Genomic DNA, 23,234 nt, shown 5'->3' on the forward strand with positions numbered 1-23,234 from the left:
GCGCCGAGACCAGGGTGGGAGCACCATCTTCAGGGTCCCTGGCGAGCAGAGCTAACGAGGGCAACAGGAAAGCGCGGGAGCGGGGAGGGCGAGGCGACAGCGAAGGCTGGCAGGTGCTGGGAACTCACCTCCACGGGCACGAACTTGCGCAGGAATCGGACGCCGAGCTGCTGCATGGAGGCAGCCACCTTCTCGGCCATCTCCTGGTCGAAGCCCCGCAGGAGCTGCGAGCGCACCATGACCGTGACCTCCAGGCCCAGGCCGGCCAGGAAGCCTGCGCACTCCAGCGCCACGGAGGATGCGCCCACCACCAGGGTCGCGCCCGGGCAGTAGGGCAGAGAGAAGAGGTCATCGCTGCGAAGAGAGGAGGGGTTTCCGGGCGGGATGGTACCATGCGGGGCCGGAACGAACAGGCGCTGAAGGGGACAGACAGCCTGTGGAATGCGCGTCCACTGTGGAGGGGGATGTCCAGCCCAGTGTCTCAAAATCAAACTAGTGGGTCACAGGCCAAGATTTTGTAAATAATAAAATGGAATAGAGGATATTAGACCACATTCTATGTAATACGAAGAAACACGGCTTTGTCTGGAGTGTGTGTTGTGTGTTCACCGGAGCAACCACACAGTGAAAAACGTATTTGTTAAAGTGCACCTGCTCAAAAAAGTTTGAAGTTCATTGTCCAGCTTTATATGTCAAGGTCATATGTCCTGCTACAACCGTCCAATGAGAATTCCTATGACATGCCAGTATTAGGACAGCTGTGCTTCTCCTGGTCACCTGCTTCATTACTGCCATACAGACACGAAACCCTAAAGCAGTGAAGTATCACTGCTTCCCTGTGAGCTCTAGAAATTGTAGAGCCAGATCCCAGACCCGTTCCCAGAGCACCTACCAGGAGACCTGCAACACACCTGTGTGCACCTGTGACCTTATTATTTACCGAGCCTACGCTCTCTGCTCCATTATGTTAACTGCCTAGCTTTGCATCTGTTATGTACTTTGATGTGTCATTAGTTCAAATCTTTTGTGAAATAAGACAGGGAGTAAATACACTGGAGACACAGAAACATACTCTTTACAGCTTACGGTCGGATGGCCTAGTTAATCTTACCTAGTGATACAGTATTCTTTATCTCCTTGGATTCCCAAATAGCGCGGCCTTTCCCCTGTTGCTATGACAAATTTTGCTGCAGTATAATACGTTTCCTGTCCTTTTCCATCGGTTGCCTTGAAAAGAGCAAAGCAAACTTCACTTTTCATCAAATACCAGAGAATATCAGACACCCGGGACGCAGTAGTTACTACGGAGGTTCCTGTCAGCGGGAACACACATGCAAAGATGGTAACGCACTGTGATAACCTCCTGCACAGAAAACAGGCGTGTTCACAGCCGGGGCACTACGGCCGCGGTGCGGGGCAGTGGGGGACTGGAAGGCCAGGCAGGGCGGCCGCGCGGGTGACTGGAAAGAGGACAGAGCGTGGCCAAGTGCGCAGGCCGCAGAGCAGCTGGCATCTGGGGAGCAGCCAGTGCCGGGAAGGAACAAGGAAAGAGGGCGCCCACTCTGAAGACCTTGGTCCGGAAATCCAGGCTCTGCGGAATCCACAAAGCTGTTCATTGTTTGTTTATTTTCAATTACACAAGCAAATCGTAAATCCATTTTCATTAGAAAACGAAAAAACAGTGGGATGGAGGGAGGGCAGCCTGGAGGAGGGTCCTGAACAGAACAGCCAGGCTGCGGCGGGGAGAAGGCAGGCAGGTGACGGCCTGAGAAACAAGCCCCCCGACTGGAGCTCCCGCCCCAGCCTCCTGTGGCCACGTGAGGTTCTCAGCTCCCAACACACCACTGACACCTTTCTAGAGACAACAGGTGACCACAAAGGGACCTCAAGTCCTGTCCAGGCCATCGAGTACTGTGCCACCAAAGCAGAGGGCAGAGGGGGAGCAGGTGTTGAGGATGGTACCGGACCGGCTCTCATACTCCAGTTAAATGTCTGTGATCATCAAAACAGTCTCATTCCCCTTAAGTACTGATCTTACAACACACAAGTATTACAAATATAAATGTATAAAATACACTAATTCTGATACTGCTTTTACTAGTGCTTTTATGAATAATATGTACCGGAGTTCTAGTTAAGGTTTCATTTTAAAAAAGAATTGCACTCCTAAAATTCTGATCTTTTTAGAATTTTGAACTCTGAACTGTTTAAACATTTTCTCTTTCAAGATGGCAATGAAACCAAAAGGCAAATAAGTTAAAACTGAGAATTCTTTAAAAGGCAATGTCTCCACTTTAGTCAGACGTGGAATCAACGAACACTGGGGAAAGCACACGCGTGCACAGCTGTGCACACGCACACCAGCTGCAGCCCTCAACGTGCAACACGGAGTCTGGGTTCATGGCAGGCATGGCAGAAGCAAGGAAAGCAACGAACGGGACAAAACGCCCCAACAGACCTTGATTTTATGGTGTTCAACAAATTCCCCGTAGGAGTTGACGTAGGCCACCGCCTTCTCCCTCAGAGCCCGCCGGTAGCTCCAGTTCAGAGAGCCGACGTGCTTCTGAATGGCTTCGGTCATGGTCTCCCAGTTGTGCTTCACTGAGGAGAAATCACCAGGGGGTGTGAAGGGGCTGCACTGTCACGGCTAAGTCACATGTACACATGCGCCACCCTATCTATCGCTTCAAGAGTCAAGAAGTGAACAGAAGATAACCAGCAACTGAAACCTTTTTGACGCCAGTCACGGCTTATACTTCTTCCTCCTCTAAAATACAAAAGATGCGAAAAGCAGACCTGTGAAGACAAGGAAAGCCCACGGAGGAGGGCAGGGAGCAGCCATCTCGCACCCAGGCCCCAGGGTCTCGAGGCACCGGGAGCGCCCCCAGGACAGGTGCGGGACACCCCCCCGGCCACTGCCCCCGGGTCCCCGGCGGGGCTGTGCCAGTGAATGCCCCGCGTCTAGATGACCGAGTTCACCCACTTCCCGTCGAAGCCAGGGTGGGGCTGACGGAATCAAGACTCCTCCTCACCCTGGACCTTCTAGGTGGGGTTTCTTTCCTGGATCCATCCCATCTGCCGATGCCGGTCCCCAAGGAGACAGCAGCCCAGGGCTCCTGTCAAGCTGCGGGAGGTCCCCAAAGGCAAACCCACCCATCGGGGGTTCACCCTCTGGTCATATCTGGACCTGGACCCCTCCAGCGCTCTCGAGGGCCCCGCCCACTGGAGAGCACAGGGAAGGGGCAGAGGTCACAGTGTGCGGAGGCTCGGGCGGCGGCAGGGATTATGGCCCAGACGTCATGTCACCCTTCCTAGGACCTCAGCGGACAAGTCTCCTAAGGTCTTGCAGTCCCGATGGCCCTTCTGGTTACTACGTTCCCAGACCGCACGCCCGTGGTCCCGGGGGTTCCGGCCAGCAATGGTGGCCACGCCCACACAGCTCGCGTGCTGTGCGGCGAGCTGCTTCCCGCCCCGCGCCCTACCTCAAGGGCCGCCTCCGCCACCTCCACGGCTCAAGGCTCCTGAGTGCCCCTCAGGTTGATGCTGGAAACCTCAGCGCCAATTACGGGCACTAAGTCGCTCCCCTCCCCCCTCCCCTCTCCCTCCCCCAGCAGGCTGTGCTGCTCCAGGGCAGGAGTGACAGTTTCCTCATCTCTGCATCCTCAGAGCCTCACCAATAGGTGCTTTGCAGATGTTTTTTTTTTTGGCCACACCGCACGGCATGCGGGATCTAGTTCCCCAACCAGGGATCGAACCCGCATCCCCTGCAGTGGAAGTGCAGCGTCCTAACCACTGGACCACCAGGGAAGTCCCACCAATAGATTTTTATTGGTGAATTTGTTTTCCATTTTTCATTAACCAAAGACATACATAAACACTAATAAAAAAGCAAATGTCCTCACAGTAATGGATAAAATCCACACAATGCCCCTTGCTATTCTGTTTTCTTTATACTTGAAGGAAATCTGAAAATAGTGATATTCCCTCTCACACTCTGCTAAGGGTTTGGAATGGCCGAGGCTGCAACAGCTCCCTCCCTAAGCACTAAGGCCCACGAAAGCAGGTTTCAACTGACCACCTTTGAGTTCTCTGGGCCTGGCTGGCACACGGTGGGCTCGTCACAAGTGTTTATTAAACTAATTTAACACTGAAATACAGGGACTTCCCTGGCGGTCCAGTGGTTAGGACTCCACGCTTTCACTGCCGAGGGCCCACGTTCGATCCCTGGTCGGGGACCTAAGATCCCATAAGCTGCACAGCGCAGCCAGCAACGTAAACAGCACGGACTCCTAAGGAACTCGCTCTTCCTTCTTTTCTCCCAACCGCTCTCTTCACGCACCATCACCCACCTTGCTGAGCGCACTCCCAGCCAAACCTCCTCGAGTCAGTCAGCGCCTGGCCCAAAAGGGCGGCTTCATGCATCAACTTCTTCGGGATGCAGCCGACGTTCACACAAGTACCACCGAGACCTGAGAGAGAAAGTCACAGCTGTAACGTTGTGTGTGTGTGCGTGCGTGCAGAGTGGGTGTTATTAAAACGTGGAAATGACAAACTCGACGGTCACGGGGTCACCATCACGCCCCACAACAACACGAAAGGATTCACCAAACTTGTTGACCGAGGGTCCATGAAGGAGGCCCAGGGATGTGCAAAACATGGACGTGCACATGAACCTGGGGACAGAGTCCAAAACTTCCACTTGAGTCTGACCCACAAAGTGGTCAGAACCGCGTCGGGTTAATTAGGCCCACGCTGCACTGAGGCCAACACTGCAGCCTCCAGCCTTTGCTTCTGCGAACCTGAGTCCTCCTCGGAGCCAGCACAGGTCCACTGCCAGCTGCCAGGTAACATCTACTCTGGATCCTTCAACAACACGGGGCTAGAAACAGAAGAGCCCTCTGAGAGCACATCTCTCCTGGTGTCCAGGTTAAGCGGACTCTTTCTGGACAGGAGAGGGGACGGGGGCAGAGGAAGGAAGAAGAAAGACAAGCATCCCAACCATACGAGCAAAGTTGAGGTGAACTACCTTTAATATATGAAATTCTAGGCTAAATTTTTTTGAGTAAACTTGAACTTTAAAAACCAACTTTCCCGGGGCTTCCCTGGTGGTGCAGTGGTTAAGAATCCGCCTGCCAATGCAGGAGACACAGCTTCGAGCCCTGGTCCGGGAAGATCCCACATGCCGCGGAGCAACTAAGCCCGTGCATCACAACTACTGAGCCTGTGCTCCAGAGCCCACGCGCCACACCTACTGAAGCCCGGGCGCCTAGAGCCCATGCTCCGCAACAAGAGAAGCCACCGCAGTGAGAAGCCTGCACACCACAACGAAGAGTAGCCCCCGCTCGCCGCAACTAGAGAAAGCCCGCGTGCAGCAACGAAGACCCAACGCAGCCAAAAATAAAATCGATAAAATCAATAAAATAAGTGAATTTATTTACAAAAAACAAAACCAACTTTCCCATTTTGTCAGGGTTCTGGCAGGAAACAGGTGACTCTCCAGCTGGGGAACTGAGGAGAGGGTAGAAATCATTACAGGGTGTGGCAGGAAGAGCAGTGGGTGCAAGGGGGGCCGCCACCAGCCCTGTGAAGGGGTAAGCGACGGGGCCAGTGCCACCACCCAAAGCTGGACCATGGGGGAGAACCAGCCTGCAGTGCCCAGCGGGCCTGGAGACCCCGCCGTACGCCTCCTCCTCTGTTCTTCCCGTTACTCCGATGGCCACGCCCCAGCAGAAGCCAGAGGGCACGCGGCCAATCCACCAGTTTGTGGGGAGCGCAGGGTACAGACAACGGGGATGGACCGAAGCACAGACAGAAAACACCCAGCACAAAAGCTATGCCTTCTGTGCTACAGTGAAAAGAGCGTGGACAGGCAAGCACTCTTGTCTACAGCAAAGTCCCAGGCTGGGAGCTTGCTGTGCGTTGCATTAAACGGACCTGGGATGACCACACACACTAAGTCAACTGACCATCCTGCAGCCACTGGGGTCCATGATAAAATCAATGCAGCAACACAGAAAAGCATCATGGCCAACGCAGGCGAGCACCACGGGGCGCGCACACCACTGCGTGACCACACGGTGTGACAACACCCACGCGTGTGTACAAACATTATTCTGGCAGCAGCTTCGGAATCCTGGGCTCATGGAATGTTCCCCTTCCGCACAGCCTTCCTTCATCGTTTTCCTATTGCTCTTCCAGTGTCTCCTCTTGTTAACAATGTGACTGGAGATTTAGTTTCCTCACCCCTGAAACAGGTGGGTTACGCTCGAGACTGTTGTGAGGACTGAGGGAGACTGAGCCTACAGAGAACCACCACCGCACGAGGGTGGGAAGAGCAGCTCACCCCACGATGTGCCCTGGGGCGACGGGACCACGAGGTCCAGCACCATGACTCTCCTCCCCAAAGCGGCAGCTTCCTACGAAAAAAGCCACAGATAGAGACCTTGTCATTTTCCTGACACTCCCCCGATTTCTCGCTCCCCTAAACGATGACGGTGTTTGTGATGAAACCCAGTTTTTCCCCTTCATTAAACCAGCTATTACAACAACAGAGTACACTGGAACATCATAAATGGCTTTTTTTTAAGTAGCAGAAGAAATGCTCATGGCAGTCACCAGGAGAATCATCTTCAGGTGTCATTTTCTTCATACCTGAGCACACGAAAGGCCGCCAGAGCCACCACCAATGACAATGAGGTCGTAATCATATGCTGGATCTTCCTGAAGGAGCTTCTGTAATAAACCACTCTGATGTGCCTGAGGGTTAACCAAAGGAGAGAACACAGTGTGACTTGTTTTCAAACTATTTCTTTGTACCCTATGCTTAATCGGCATAAATTTCTTTTATAAAAATCTTGGAAACAGTTGACCTACAATCTTTGTAAGTTGGAACTGTCAGTTTACCTGGATGGCATTCAGTTGGGTCCAACTAGTTAGAACGGATGCCAAAGCACATATGTTTTGTTGGTTATCACCCGATAGTGAGGCATGTGTCCAATGATGGGGAGGTCATGGCCTTACATCCATGTCAGACAAGGTCATTTTGTAAACAGCTCTTCTGCCCTTTTCCGTTTGCTCGTCTCTGCTTTCCTCAGACCTTAGTTGTAAAACTGAGATCATAGGTAACATTTAAACTAGCCCCTGATTTCTGCTCTGCTGAATGCACGCAGTACCTCGTCTGACCTGTCGACTCCTTTCCTGGATTAAAAGGAGTAGGAATGAAGGATTAAGTAGGTAAAGAATGACTGACTCTCTATGCCCATCGTCCCCCTTAGCAAATCTGCAGGTGGACCACGTGGGCAAGACGGCACCCAAGGGAAGCTCAGGAGAAGCTGGCAGGTCTGCACACGATGGAGAGATGAATCCGACCTCCTCTCTCAATGATTAACTGAGATTATTTCCCCTTTTTCCCTTTAAAAACGTTCATGGCCAAGCAGAATCTTCCAAGTTGGTTTTGGGATGTGAGTCTGCCTTCTCCCCAGATGGCTGGCTTTTCTGATTAAAGCAACTTTCCTTTCTACTAACACTTGCTTCTCGGTGTTGGCTTTCGAGTGGCGAGCAGGTAGAGCTGAGTTACAGAATAACTAAGTGCAGTTAAATAGCCCAGCACTGTTGTTCAAGGCCCTCTATGCTTTGTCCACCTGTGCTAGTCTTCACCTTGAGAACAATTCTCATGCATCGGCAGCAGGACGTGCACTTTGAAGCTTTTCCTGGTTTCTCGTAAATTGACCTAAATCTCGCAACTTCCTATACAACACAAACGACTTGCTTTTCCTGGTCGGGAGGCTGACCCTGCAGCACGTTCTCTTGTCCACTTGGCCCTCCTGGTGGTCAGAAGAAGCTTAGATGAGGTCAGAGGCTCCACATCTGACTAAACAATAGTTCTGTCTGCGCGAAGTCGGCTGCTCAGTCCCAACGCACTGGCTTTCGAACGGGCTCATCCTGGGAGCGCAGTGGAAGTGCCGCACGACCACAGACCCAGCAGATGCCTCGTGCACGGCCCCAAAGCCGGGTGGCCTCCTGCTTCCAGATGCCTCGTGCACGGCCCCAAAGCCGGGTGGCCTCCTGCTTCCTAGGGGCCCGTAGGGAAATCCACCTCAACAGCGGCTGTCCAAGGGAGAGTCTTGCAGTCTCGAAGTAGAACTGACATCTCTACAGCCCCAGACCATGCTCTGACAGCATCTTCCCAGCTAGGACTGGCAAGATCAGCAACTCCAAAGGTGTTTAGAGGCTGGAACTATGGTACTTACCACCACGTGAGTTGGGTTATAGCTTCTAGGACACATAGAGCAGGCTGTTACTAGATAACAATGCCAACCCCAGGTTAACATACAACGTAGACAATCTTTTCTCCCGACAAAAATATAATTCTTAATTGAAATCTAAATATAAGTATTTCATCAATCACTGATTATTACCATTTGCATACATACATAAAGGCTACAAGAGCAGAATTTTAATAAAGGCAAACGACTAGTTAAAATACAGACCTCATTTAATAAATAACAATTTTGATCTGTCTCTACTTAACCGAATGATTCCTGTTCATTTCTGCATTCTAGGAATCAAACGAGCAAAGCTTTGCGAAGCTCGCAGGGTCAGCAGCCTTGGTAGGCGTTCTATGCACCCTGGACCAGAAGGTTAGTGTTGAGCTCATATCACTAAACCTTGAGGAGGGAAGAGGCCTTGTTTCTGTCCCATCAGGAGGAAGAGAGCAGCGCCGCTGACCTGTCTGTCCTGCAACCTCATTCAAAACCTCCTCCATCTCAGCTTCTGAAGTTTGAATTCGTCGAAAAGCTAATTTCCATTAAAGCAGTCAAGATTATCCGATAACCATCCTACCGGCTTTTGATTTTACAAGCTCCAAAAGACACAAATGAATCGACTTCTAAAAACCATCTCCTCCCCCTTTTAAATATTTTTTTTAAGACAAAATTTGAACAAACAGCATTCCAGAACACACGATACTATCATTACCTGGAAAGTTCGGTCACATCCGCCCACGTGCACCTTATTCACAAAGATATTGGGCACGGTCCTCTGATTAGTGATCTCCGACAGCACCTCTTGAACACTGGCCCCATCATCTAAGGAATAAAAGATTAAATATGTAAAGCACTGCAAAGGTTCTAAGCCTTTGTGAGCTGAGCTGCAGTGTTAGGACACTCAGACACCCACGTTTGCACACCCACAGAGGTCAGCACGTCATACAACTTTATAAATGATGACTCGACAGGGGAAAACACTCAGGTGTCCAGAAGGAGTCTTAAAGAATCAAGACCAGTCTACTGACTCCTTCTAAAATAAACACTTCTGGATTAGATTGATTTATGATCCTGTGAGTAGGCAGAGACGATAAGAATCCTCTCTAAAGAGCAAACGTAAAGCACATTCCGCCTTAACAGTGGTAACTCAGAAAACACCTCCTGCAACTACATTTGAAAACGCTTTACGATCATATTCCCTGAAGGCAGAACTGGGCCATAAGTACTCCAGGCGCCCCACTCGGGATACGCGTTAGAAAAGTTTCAGAGACTCTAGAACACTTCCCTTATTAAAGTGACCTGGCTAAAAGGAGGGTGAAGTCACGAAGGCTCAGATCAGGGTTCCGTTCACCATGACGCCTCCCACTCCTGCAAAACACGTGCACGCGTAAAGTGCACAGATGACAGGAATTCAAAAGCATAAAGCTGACGCGTTGCCCCTCAGGGGTGATACACTCAGGAAACAGGGGCAGATTCACTTCATTTATCACAGCTTAATGTACTGTGCTAGAAAGTTGGCAGACACATCTGAGATGCCTGAAGGACTTCCAGCTTACCGGCTTATACATCTTCCTTCTAGTCCCTCCCCCCCTCAAATGCAAAAAACATAAACAAAAAAAAATCTACACAAATTATTTTCATATACAGGTTCATTCTCTGCGGGGTTGAACGTAGATGAAATCAGCTCATCTAACCGAAAGAGACAGGAGTAAGTGGAATTGAATAAGGAAAACGGAAAGAAGTCAATCTTGTTGACCTTTATTACAAACAACAATGTGTACTAATCATTCTACTTACCAACTTGATCAAGTTCCAAGATATTACAGTCAACTCCCAGGGAAGAGAAGAGTTCTTTAACCTGCAACAAAAATGCACCTAAGGTTTACTCTCACGAAGATTAGACAGAGCTATGAAATATGGGCATAGTGACAAGGGGTGTTCACAGCAGATGTTCTTCAGCGACATAAGCGCTGGTCTATGTTCTCCCCTCTCCTCTATGCATCTTCCCAGGAAAACCTCACCCCACCTCTTTCCTTCCTTTACAATCTGCATTCTCGATTTCCAAATCAGTAACTTTTGCCCAAATCCCCTTTCTGAACTCAGGACAAGCAATATTTCTCCACCTGGCTGACCACAGGCACCTCACGTGCAGCATGCCCCAAATAAAATTCATCTGTTCCCACATCACTGTTCCTCTTTGCGTTTTCTGTCGACAGTCATTAAGCCATTCAACAAACACTCAACCATCACACACCTACTATAGACGTCACCCATTGTTCTACATACTCAAGATACAACAATGAGAAAGACACCATTCCTGCCCTCCAGCTGGGGAAACAGACAAGCAAATGGACAATTCCACCCTGTCGCCATTCGCCAGTTGCTTGAACACAAAACCCTAGGTCCTTGCTACCCAAACGGGGCACCAGCAGCGCGGGCATCGCTAGGAGTCGTCAGACATGCAGACGCAGGCCCTGGCTGCTGACCTGCGTTCTGAGAACTCTGCAGAGCGCGGACTGTGAGTCACTGCAGTGCTTCCCGGTCCTGCAGTGCCTCCCTCCCCTCACTAACTCCTCATCCACCAGTTAATTACTAAGTCTCGACAGTCCTCTACGTGGAGCTAGGTCACCTTTCCACTTCCCCACAGTGGCTGTCCTCTGCCAGTGATACCTGCCATGGGGACTTCTCAGCTCTCTCCTAGGGGTTCTCTAAGCTGCAGCTGATGAGGTCAGCTTTCAGCAGGGCTCCAACCCTTCAATGCCCTCAGCCCTCAAGGTAAAGCCCAGGGGCTCCAATTCCAGGATGGAGGCTTGAGGAACCTGGCAGACCTGCTCCCTGGCAGACGTCCACAACTGGTGGAACTTGTTTCAAAAGAGCCATTTAAAGTCTCTCGAAATTGAGGGCACACAGCAAATAAGGAAACATTTATTGAAGAAAATCTACTAGATGTCAGTAAGAGCGGGAGAGTCTGAGGCACCTGAGCCGTGACCTGCGCCTTCCCTCCTCTGCCCCCGTCAGCATGATGGAAGCTCCACTTCAGGTGAACGTGGCCAAGGGAACGGGGCTGCCTGTTCCCTGAGATGCCAGCCACCAGGAGGGTCAGGCCACCACCATTTCCCAATCTCCCCACAGCTGTGAGTGGCAGAGGCTATATTCCCAGGGAGCGTGGCCAGCAACACGGGAAAAGCTCTCTTCCTCAACCACCCCTACTAATAAATCCAAGTTTCTATCCCAGGCAAAAACGCCGGGGCCCTGATCTGCCTGGCCCCAGCCCACTGGTGGTGCAAGGTTCCAGGCTGGGAGAGGCCACCGCCTCACCAGAGCTGCTCATGAAGCAGGTTGTCCCTCCAAGACAAGGGGTCGCTGTCCCCACGCCAGCTCTGGAGCAAGGGCTCAGAGACTCTGTTCAGGGCAAGAGGTAACCACAAGATCAGAGAGCTCTGAAACTCTACCCAAAGGAACGGACTTCATTTGAAACACACTGTGGGGAAGTTCATGTCTAAAGGTGCAACTGAAACAATGGAGATTTCAGTGGTGAGCAGTTAAGGGTAGGCTGGTAGCTCCATCCTCTGTAGCCAGCTGGTTTACCAGAGAGCCAGGGAAGGACATATCGAACAACAACCCTTCTAGGGTCAGAACAAACTGCAAACTTGTCTCAAAAACTACAGCTGCAAAGGGGCCCAGATTTAATTAGATCAGCAAAGGGAACAATTTACACACCAGGGCATTGTCAAAAAACAGCAGAGCAACTAACCTGCAATTAGTGGAGCCTAACACCTGGCATGACACTGACAGGGTCAGAAAATATAACACAGACGCCCAGCGAGAGCCCTGCTAAACCCCTGTTATTCCAGGGTGGCTGCGTAGACCCAGGGCTGCACCTCTGAGGAGCATGGGAGGCTCCATCTTCAGGTGGAAACAAACTTCCCCCAATAATCCAGCCACCGCACTACAAAGAAATAAACAAGCAAAAACAGCCACAGAGAAGGAGGGGTCCAGTATCTGGAGCTGCTATCATGCATTACCTAAAATGTCCTGGTTTCAACAAAAAACATTACCAGACATACAAAGAAACAGGAAAGTGGATCCACACACAGGAAGAAAAGCAGCGAGAGAACCTGCCTGAGAGGTCCCAGATGGCATGATGAACCAGCAGAGCAGCCACTGTACCTACATTCAGGGAACTAGAGAAAAGCGTGCTGCAGGAGATATGAAGGAAGGCATGATGCTAATGTCTCATCCAGCAGAAAATATCAATAAGGAGACAGAAATTATATAAAGGAACCAACTGGAAGTTATGGGAAAGTACCATAACAAAAACCAAATTCCACTATAGTATCTCAACACCAGACTTGAACTGGCAGAATTAGCAAAGCTGAGGACAGATCAGTGGAGATCATGCAGCCTCAGCCACAAAGAGAAGAGATACAGAAAAAGGACAGAAGCTTAGAGAAATATGGGACCGCATTAAGCACAGTGTATGCGTGGTGTGAGAACCAGTAAGAGACAGAAAGAAAAGGGCAGAAGAAACATTTGAAGAGATACACAAAAACATCCCAAATTTGACGGAAAATTGCAATCTAAATCCAAGGAGCTAAACGATGTCAAAGTAAGATAACTCAACGAAGCTCTGGGAACTGGTCAGAGATCTACAGCAACCAAGGGATGCTCAGTGAAGAGCGAGCCCCATTTAAATGGTAGAGAATTCTGTGGTGCTTTCCATCTCCCCAGTGCTGCACCGCACAGTAAGAGGGGAGCAGCAGCCTGGGCCCCCGTCGCTCTCACAACGTGGAGAGAGCAGAGAGGCCCTCGCCCCCACGTGAGGGCTGCCTGAAGGACTGGTCCCAGTGAAGCCTCACTGAGACTGAGTGAAGAGCACACATACAGACCCAGGGAAGGTGTCCAGAAAAGGCCTCTGAAGAGCGTAGGCCTCCACGCTGCACTGGTCAGGGCAGGTCTGCCCTAACTCGGAGCCAGTCTGTGAAGACTGGGAGAGGTGGCCGCATTTATAACGCGAAATGTTCAAGAAAAGATCACATGCATACAAAGAAACGGAAGAAATGAATCTCCAAAAATGTCCCTGAACACATACAGACTTCATTCTTACTAGACAAAGACTTGAAAACAACTGTCTTAAATATGCTCAAAGAGGAAAACACAAAGAGCTAAAGGAAATCAGGAAAATGATATATGAGTAAAATGAAAATATCAGCAAAGAGATAAAAATAACCAAACAGATAGAAACTCTGAAGGTGAAAAAGACAATCAATGAATTATAAAATTCACTAGAAGAATTCAAGAGCAGGCTCAACCAGAGAGAAGAAAGAATCACCAAACTTCAGGACAGGCCTTTGGAAAAGATTAGGTCTGAGGATGAGAAGGAAAGAAGAAAACTGAACATGGAGGAAGTGACTTGAGGGACACCATTACACAATATACACGTTATGGAAGCCACAGAAGAAGAAATGGGGCAGAAAGCTTATTTGAAGAAATAATGCCCCAAAACTCTCCAAATTTGAGCAAAGACATGAATATACACATACAAGAAGCTCAAAAAACCCCAAGAAGGGGACTTCCCTGGTGGCATCGTGGTTAAGAATCTGCCTGCCAGTGCAAGGGGCACAGGTTTGATCCCTGATCCAGGAAGATCCCACATGCCGTGGAGCAACTAAGCCCATGTACCACAACTACTGAGCCTGCAAACCACAACTACTGAGCCCACATGCCACACTACTGAAGCCCAAGTGCCTAGAGCCCATGCTCCACAACAAGAGAAGCCACCACAATAAGAGTAGCCCCTGCTTGCTGCAACGAGAGAAAGCCCACGCACAGCAATGAATACCCAATGCGGCCAAAAATAAATAAATAAATAAAATAAATTTTAAGAAGCCCCAAGAAGGATAAACACAAAAAGACTCACACCAAGACGCATTACAATCAAAACGTCAAAAACCAAAGACAAAGAGAGAATCTTGAAAGTAGCAAGAGAACAGCAGCTCGTCACCTACAAGTGATCCTCATTACGGTTATAAGTGGATTTCTCAGTAGAAACCTCATAGGCCAGAGAGAGCTGGATAATATATTTAAAGTTCTGAAAGAAAAAAACCAAAAACAGAAAAAACCAACTATCAACCAAGAATTCTATATCTGGCCTAAAAACAACAAAAAAAAAGTCCTTCAAAAATGAGGGAGAAGCTAAGATTTTCTCAGATAAACAAAAGTTGAGGGAGTACATTAATACTAGACCTGTCTTGCAAGAAATGCTATAGGCAGCCCTTCAAGTTGAAATGAAAGCAGCTACACAGGAATGCAAAGCCATATGAAAATACAAAGTTCGCACATAAAGGTAAACATACAAACATACAGACCAGTATTACTGTGATTTTAGCTTATAATTACATTTTTTACTCTTCTATTGGATTTAAAAGACCTAAGTCAGAAAACAACTGTAAGTCTATGGATACACAATACATAAAGATGTAATCTGCGACGTAACATGAAGGGATGAAGGGGGAGGGGTCAGAACTGTAAAGGAGTAAAGTTTTTGTATGTGATGGAAGTTAAACTGCTATCAGTTTAAAATAGATTATATATTTAGGATGGTATACGTAATTCCAGTGGTAACCACAAGAATATCTACAAAATATACACAAGGGAAACAAGAAGAGAGTCAAAAAGTATCATTACAAAAAATCAACTGAACATAAATGAAGACAGTAAGAGAGGAAATGAGGGCCCCAAACTACAAGCTATGCAGAAAACAAATACCAAAATGGCAAAAGCAAGTCCTTCCCTAACAATAATTACTTTAAATGTAAATGGATTAAACTCCCCAAACAACAGACAGAGAATGACAGAATGGACGAAAAGACAGGATCCAACATTATGCTGTCTAGAAGAGACTCACTTTAGAGCTAAGGACACACATAGGCTGAAACTGAAAGGATGGAAAACACTTGCCAAGCAGATAGTAACCAAAAGAGAGCTGGAATGCTTATACTAATATAAAACAAAATAGACCTTACGCCAAAACCGGTATAAGAGACTAAAAAGGACATTATATAGTTTATTATTATTATTATTATATATATATTTGGGGGCTGCATTGGGTCTTTGTTGCTGCACACGTGCTTTCTCTAGCTGCGGTGAGTAGGGGCTACTCTTCATTGTGGTGCGTGGGCTTCTCATTGTGGTGGCTTCTCTTGTTGCAGAGCACGGGCTCTAGGCACGTGGACCTCAGTAGTTGCAGCACACAGGCTCAGTAGTTGTAGCACATGGGCCCTAGAGCATGAAGGCTCAGTAGTTGAGGCATGCGAACTCTAGCTTGCACAGGCTTCAGTAGTCGTGGCACGTGGGCTCAGTAGTTGTGGCTCATGGGCTCTAGAGCACAGGCTTGAGAGTTGTGGCAGAGGGGCTTAGTTGCTCCACAGCATGTGGGATCTACCCAGCCCACGGATCAAACCCATGTCCCCTGCATTGGCAGGCAGATTCTTAACCACTGCACCACCAGGGAAGTCCAAAAAGCACATTATATGTTAAAAGGACATTGTATGTCAATTTACCAAGAAGACATAACAATCATAAAAATATATCCACCAAACCTCAGAGCTTCTAAATATATGAAGCAAACACTAACCAAACTGAAGAAAGAAACTGATAGAACTAAATTATAGTAGAAGACTTTAATGTTCCACTTCCAAAAATGGATAGAACAACCAGATAGAAGACCAGTTAGGAAACAGAGGGCTGAAAGAACACAATAGACCAATTGGACCTAACAGACACATTACATAACACTCCACCCAAAAAGCGTAGAATACACATTCTTCTCAAGTACACATGGAACATTCTCCATGATACATCAGAGCCAAGGTCACAAAAGAAGTCTTCACAAAAAGATTAAAATATATAAAGTATCTTTTCTTATCACAGTAGAATGAAACTAGAAATCAGAACACAAGGAAAACTAGAAAATTCGCAAATATGTGGAAATTAAACATCACACTCTTAAACAATAAGTCAAAGAAGAAGTCACAAGGGAAATCATAGAATATCTTGACAAGTGAAAATGAGAACACAACACACCAAACCTTATGGGATGCAGTGAAAGTAGTGATAAGAGAAAAACTTACAGCTATAGATGTTTACATTAAAAGAGAAGAAAGACCTTAAATCAACAACCTAACTTTACACCTTAACCAGAAAAAGAACAAACTAAACTCAAAGCTAGCAAAAGAGAGGAAATAAGAGCAGAGATAAACAAAACAGAGAAAAACAATATAGAAAATTAACAAAACCAAGAGTTGGTTCTTTGAAAAGATCTACAAAATCGACATACCTTTAGCTAGATTGACTAAGAAAAAAATAGAGAGGACTCAAACAACTAAGATCAGAAATGAAAGAGGCAACATTACTACTGTTTCTACAGAAATATTACAAGACAGTACTCTGAACACTCTAACACTAAGAAATTGGATAACCTAGATAAAACTGATAAATTCCTAGAAACATGGAACCTACTAAGACTGGATCATGAATAAGTAGAAAAGGTGAATACACCTGTAACTAGTAAGGAGACTCAATCAGTAATCAAAAGCCTCCCAATGAAGAAAAGCCCAGGACCAGATGGCTTCACTGGTGAATTCTACTGAACATATAAAGAAGAGTGAACACCAATCCTCCTCAAACTCTCCCAAAAATTTGAAGAGGGAACACTTCCAAATTCATTCTATGAGACTACCATTGCCCTGATACCAAAGCCAAAAACATCACAAGAAAACAATGGACCAATATCCCTCATAAATATTGACTGAAAAATCCTCGACAAAATAAATACTAGCAATAGGAATTCAACAGAGTATTAAAACTATTATACACTATGATCAAGTGGGATTTATTCCTAGAATGCAAGGATGGTTCAACATATGAACATAGATTAATGTAGTACACACCACGTTAACAGAATGAAGAGAAAAAAACCCACACGATCATTTCCATGGATGCAGAAAAAGCGTTTAAGAAAATTCAACACCCTTTCATGATAAAAACACTCAAAAGACTAAGAATAGAAAGAAATTACCTCAGCATAATAAAGGCCATATAAAAAAGACTACAGCTAACGTCAGACTTGATGGAAAAAGACTGAAAGCATTTCCACTAAGATCAGAAACGAGACAAGGATGCCCACTTCCGCCATTTCTACTCAGTATAGTACTGGAAGTCCTAGCTAGAAAAATAAGGCAAAAAATAAAAGTAATAAAGGGCAACCAAACTGGAAAAAAAAAATAAAATTATCTCTGTTCACTGACAAAATGATCTTATATGTATAAATTCCTAAAGATTGTACAAAATACTGTTATAACTAATAAAAAATTTAGGAAAGTTTAGGATACAAAATCAACACACAAAAATCAGCTATTTTTCTATATACTAATAATGAATAATCCAAAAAAAGAAATTTAAAAAATAATTCCACTTAAAATATTATGAAGAAGAACATTTAGGAATAAACTTAATTAGGAGGCAAAGACTTGTGCACTAAAAACTACAGCACACTGCTGAAACAATTAAAGAAGATACCAACAACTGGAAAGAAATCCTATGTTCACAGATTAGAAGACTTAATGTTGTTAAGGTTTCAATACTACCCACCCAAAGTGATCTAATCTCTATCAAAATCCCAACAGTGATTTTTGCAGAAATAGAAAAATCCATCCTAAAATTCATATAGAATCTCAAAAGAGCCCTGAATAGCTGAAAAATTCTTGATAAAGAAGAACAAAGTTGGAGGTCTCACATTACCTGATTTCAAAAATTGCTGCAAAGCTACAGTAACCAAAACAGTGCAGTACTGGCATAAAGACAGGCATGAAGAGCAGCAGAAGAAAATACACAGCCAAGAAATAAAGCCTCACATATAAGGTCAAATAACTTTTGGCAATGGTGTCAAGACCATTCAATGGGGAAATACAATCTTTTCAATAAACGGAGCTGAGAAAACTGGATATCCATACGCAAAAGAATGAAGTTGGACCCTTACCTAACACCATATATAAAAGTCGACTAAAAATGGATTAAAGACTTAAATGTAAGAGCTAAAACTATAAAACTCCTAGAAGAAAACATAGGACAAAAGCTCTATGGCATTGGATTTGGTGGTATTTTGCATATGACACCAAAGGAATAGGCAGCAAAAGAAAACAGAGAAATTGGACCTCATGAAAGTTAAAAATTTTGTGCATTAAAGGACGCTATCAACTGAGTAAAGAGGCAACTCCAGAATTGGAGACATATTTCAAACCACATATCTGATAAGGGATTAACATATAAAATATATAGAGAACTAGGGGCTTCCCTGGTGGCACAGTGGTTGAGAGTCCACCTGCTGATGCAGGGGACATGGGTTCGTGGCCCGGTCTGGGAGGATCCCGCATGCCGCAGAGCGGCTGGGCCCGTGAGCCATGGCCGCTGAGCCTGCAAGTCCGGAGCCTGTGCCCCGCAATGGGAGAGGCCACGGCAGTGAGAGGCCCGCGTACTGCAAAAAAAAAAATATATATATATATATATATATATAGAGAGAGAGAGAGAGAGAGAGAGAGAAAGAGAGAGAACTAAAACTAAACAAACAAGAAAAACCCCAATTTAAAAATTGATCAAGTACTTGAATAGACAGTTCTCCAAAAGAAATACTGTCCGTTAATAAATGGTCAATAATCATGTGAAAAGATATTCAACATCATTAATCACTAGAGAAATGCAAATCAAACCACAATGAGATATCACTTCACACCCATTAGCATAACTATTATCAAAACAAAAACACTATAAAAAACAGAAAATAACAAGTGTTGGCCAGGATGTGGACAAACTGGAACCTTTGTGCACTGCTGGTGGGAATTTAAAATAGTATGGCCCCTATGGAAAACAGTATGGTGGTTCCTCAAAAAATTAAAAATATATAGAAATACCATATGAGCCAGCAATTCCCCCTCTGGGTATAAGCCCAAAAGAATTGAAAAGAGACCCAAACAGATATTTGTACACCCATGTTCACAGCAGCAATATTCACAGTAGCCAAAAGGTGGAAGTGACCCAATTGTTCATTGATGGATGAATGGATAAAGAAACTATGGTCTATACAGACAGTGGAGTAGTATTCAGCCTTAAAAAGGAAGGGAACTGTGACCCATACTACAATAGCCAGTCAGAAAACGACAAATACTGTACGATTCCGTTTATATGAGGTCCCTAGAGGAGTCAGATTCCTAAGACAGGAAGCAGATGGTGGGGCCAGGGGCTGGGGAGGGATGGGGAGTTACTGTTTAATGGGGACAGGGTGTCAGCTGGGGAAGATGAGAAAAGCTCTGTGGTTGGCTGGGGGTGATGGCTGCACAGCGATGTGAATGTGCCTGATGCCACCGAACTTAAAATGTAAGGTTACAACGGTAAACCTTACGTTACGTGTATGTTACTACAGAACAAAAAAGCTAACCAATGGAAGTATACATTTTAATCCACAGATGTATGAATTAAGGGTTGGGGAAAACGTGGCTTACAGTTAATGTGGGGAAGGGGCTAAAAAATGAGGGCGTGTTTTTCACTATTTCCTTTGGGCCATGGTCTTGCCTGTGGCTCACAGGAAGTTCCCGCCTGGTCAGGTGCCTGCACGTTCAGCCCACCCCTCACACTGTTGCCAGATTCCAGGTCACAGGTCAGACCCTTTCACTCCTCACAAGTCTGACATCGTGAAGTCCACACTTACTACCACACATTTTTAGATATCAATACTGCTGAGAAAATGAAGTTCGGCCATTTGCCACTTTACTCTCCTGACTCCCTTTCATACACCCTGTGTTCAGCCCCACTATTTTCATGGCCTCATCTCCTACCTTTGCTTATAGGAACTCCTCAGCTAGATGCTATTCCTTGCCTACATCCACCTGATCCCTCAAGGACCAGCTTAAACATCACGTCCTTAATTTTTCTGATCCCCACAGAAGCAGCTGTTTTTGCCTCTCATTCCCACAGCACCTGTCTCGCACACGTGTTTCTTTGGGTACCTGAGAAGTGGCTGATTACAGCTCCATTAGACCACGAGTTCTTGGGAGGCAAGGCCACAGTTTATTCATTTCTGCAGCGCAAAACACTAAGCACCCAGTTACACTTGCTGAATGACATTAGCGGCCCAATAAAGGAACAAACCTCTCTACCTGACTCTGCACAGGTAGGGATGTGGAATACGGTGTCCAGTCTGGGTGACACATTTAAGCGGTTCATGGTCAAACTACTGCACAATCTATTTAGTGAAGGATCACATGTAAAGACAAATGACATAAACGCATGAAAAGCTTGGCCAGGAAAGAAAAACACTCAGGGAAAATACTGAAATATCTACCATCCAAGTAGAAGCCAGATTCTTAATTCTGTGCACTGGAGCGACAATCACCTCCAAAAGTGAGCAAATGTTTCAGGGAGACATTCTGTGCACTGGAGCGACAATCACCTCCAAAAGTGAGCAAATGTTTCAGGGAGACAGATTTGGAGACAGATTTGGGCTCAATTTTTTAAAAACTCCAGTAAACAGAGCTGTCCAATTATCTAACAGGACTCAAAGTAGTGGCCACGTTGTTGGAAGGGGTGACGCACACAGAACAGAAAATCATCTGTCCTAAGAGTTTCTGTGTCAGCAAAGGTTTGACCAGAACAATCTAAGGCTGTTTATTCACTCAACTCACTTACCCGCCTCCTACTACTCTAGGCCCCAGCGACACAGCAGTGGCCAGGCACAGTTCTGACTGCTTGGCCCTTTTATAAGCTCCAAAGGACTACTTAAATACGTAGAGAAAGAAGACAAAGGCTAGAAAGAGACCAACACATATGTGAGAACCTGATAGGTGATGAGTGAGCATTCAAACCACCGTGGAAAGAATGGACTCTCCAAAAAATGAAGCAGGGACAACTGACAAGTTATAAAGGAAAAAAGAACTGGATCCCCACACGTCCTCAGCTTCACGTCCGGGTGGAATTAAAGAAGCGGGGTGTGAACAGCACAGTCTAAAACTTTCAGGAGCTAATACAGGAGAGTATCTTTATGACCTCAGAGTAGAAACAGGTTTCTTAAATAAGACACAAAAAGCACAAACCAGAAAAGAAAAAGAGTGATAGTCAACCATGTTAAACTTCCCAACTTCAGTTAACCAAAAGATCCCGAGAAGAGAGCAAAAAGAAAAGCCAAATCTGGGTGATGTCCCGATACAGATCACCAGACGACTAGCATCCAAAACACATAAAGAACGCCTACAAATCAGTAACAATAAATAAGTAAAACAACCTAACAGAGAAATAAGCAAACTACCTGAACGTTTGGCAGAAGAGGAAACTCAGATGACCCGTGAACACATGAAAAGATGTTCAGCGTTACCAGGGAAATGCAAAGCTAAAGCCACAATGAAATACCATCTCATAAACGCCAGAATCCAGTAATAAAATACATCAACTGTTGGCAAGGATGTAGAGTAATGGGAACTGTTAATACCCTGCCAGTGGCAGGGTAAGTGGTAAGACCACGTGGAAAAACATTCTGGTATCACCTCGTTAGGGAAGAAATCATGCTTCCTCTGTGGGCCAGCCGTTCAGCTTCAAAATGCCTGCTCTAAAATAGCGAGTCTTGTGTACGTGCACCGGGCCATACGGTAAGAATAGGCATACCCATGTTGTATTGAAGAGCAAAATACTAGAAACAGCAGAACTGATACACTGTGGTTGTGAGTCATCCTAGGGAAGAGTACAGTAATGAAAATTAACAAACCCCAGTTACGGGTACTAACATGCATCAATCTCTAAAACGTAACTGTTGAAGGAAAAAAGTGCAGAATACAAATGCATGATTCTACTTAACATAAGGTACCAAAACAAGCCCAAAGGCACGAAGTACGGTTTAATGATACATATGTTTGGCGGCAAAACCGTAAGGAAACACAAGGAATTCTGGCTAGTGGTCACCCTGGTGGGGGTGGGGGTGGTATATGAACCAGGGGGCTCAGGAGGCTCCTGCCGGAGTGTGGTCTTCCTAGAGACACTGGAAGGTGCACGTGCGGGATACACGTTTGCCTGAACAACGTATAAGTCAATGGAAATCTGAAAATAAGACTGAAAATCATAATTTCACGCACCTATCCCAACAGTTTATGCTTGTGCATCTTCCGCGTATTATTTTGACTCTCAGTAACGTGAAGTACAGCTCAAATATGAAAGGTGCCGTAATACAGATGGGTCTGGCTTCCAGAGGATCACTGCTCAAACTCACAACACAGGTGCAGTGAGGGGCCGCGTGCAGTCCGGCCCACACTGCCGCTGAGGCGCCAAGAGCACCAGGGGCACGCGGTCGGGACGGGACCAGTGCCGGCCTCTCCCCGCTGCTCTTCTCCCAGGACAGGACTCGTGAGACCTTTTCCCTCCGGATCCCCCGCCCACGTCCACCAGGCTCGCGGCCAGGGCAGGACAGCGGCTCTCGCCCGCAGGCCCGTCCGGAGGCTGAAGGCAGGACCGCGTGGCCCAGCCGAGGACGGTGGGGCCGGTGTAGCCTTCCGGACCGGGTCCGCGGGCGAGGGCGGAACGGACGGGCCGGAGGTCCGGGGAGCGGGCGGACACGGACCAGCGGACCCGGGCAGGGGTGGGGGGCCGCGGAGGCGACGGACCAGTGGGCCCGGAAGCCCCCGCCCGCCTACCCGCGCACTGTGCGGACAGTAGCTCTTGCTGAAGATGACCACTCGGTGGCCCTCGATGAGGCCCAGCAGGCGGCGCCGAAGCTCCTCGCGGGCCGCGGAAGACAGGCGGCTGGTCCCGGGGGTGGACAGGCGGGCCCGGCGCCCGGGCGGCGACCGCGGCACGGATACGCCGCGGACATTGCCCAGTCGGCGGTTGGGGGCGGCGCCGCTCGCCGGTCCCGGGGACGTCTGCGCCCGCGAGGGC

At 47.1% G+C, this 23,234-nt stretch overlaps 1 protein-coding gene across 11 annotated transcripts in view; it reads right to left on the minus strand.

The window, feature by feature from the left end:
- Positions 1-22,939, minus strand: part of TXNRD3 (thioredoxin reductase 3) — a 40,967-nt gene extending 18,028 nt beyond the window's left edge. For 2 of the 11 annotated variants that reach the window (XM_027098463.1, XM_027098468.1), the window contains exons 1-10: positions 22,436-22,933; positions 20,659-20,766; positions 10,062-10,122; positions 8,977-9,086; positions 6,652-6,756; positions 6,344-6,416; positions 4,350-4,469; positions 2,459-2,601; positions 1,112-1,227; positions 129-354 (exon numbers count right to left, since the gene is read on the minus strand). In XM_027098463.1, the coding sequence (XP_026954264.1) occupies positions 129-354; positions 1,112-1,227; positions 2,459-2,601; positions 4,350-4,469; positions 6,344-6,416; positions 6,652-6,756; positions 8,977-9,086; positions 10,062-10,122; positions 20,659-20,661 (957 nt within the window). In that variant the 5' untranslated portion in view covers positions 20,662-20,766; positions 22,436-22,933. Of the gene's footprint in view, positions 1-128; positions 355-1,111; positions 1,228-2,458; positions 2,602-4,349; positions 4,470-6,343; positions 6,417-6,651; positions 6,761-8,976; positions 9,087-10,061; positions 10,123-20,658; positions 20,767-22,435 lie in introns of those variants that run through there. The other 9 variants (XR_003431094.1, XR_003431093.1, XM_027098464.1 and 6 more) reach the window with 9 other exon arrangements.
- Between the last annotated feature and the right edge of the window lie 295 nt (positions 22,940-23,234).

This window comes from Aethalodelphis obliquidens, unplaced genomic scaffold, assembly GCF_003676395.1.
Source record: "Aethalodelphis obliquidens isolate GAN/ISIS:26980383/991018 unplaced genomic scaffold, ASM367639v1 scaffold123, whole genome shotgun sequence".
NCBI lineage: Eukaryota > Metazoa > Chordata > Mammalia > Artiodactyla > Delphinidae > Aethalodelphis > Aethalodelphis obliquidens.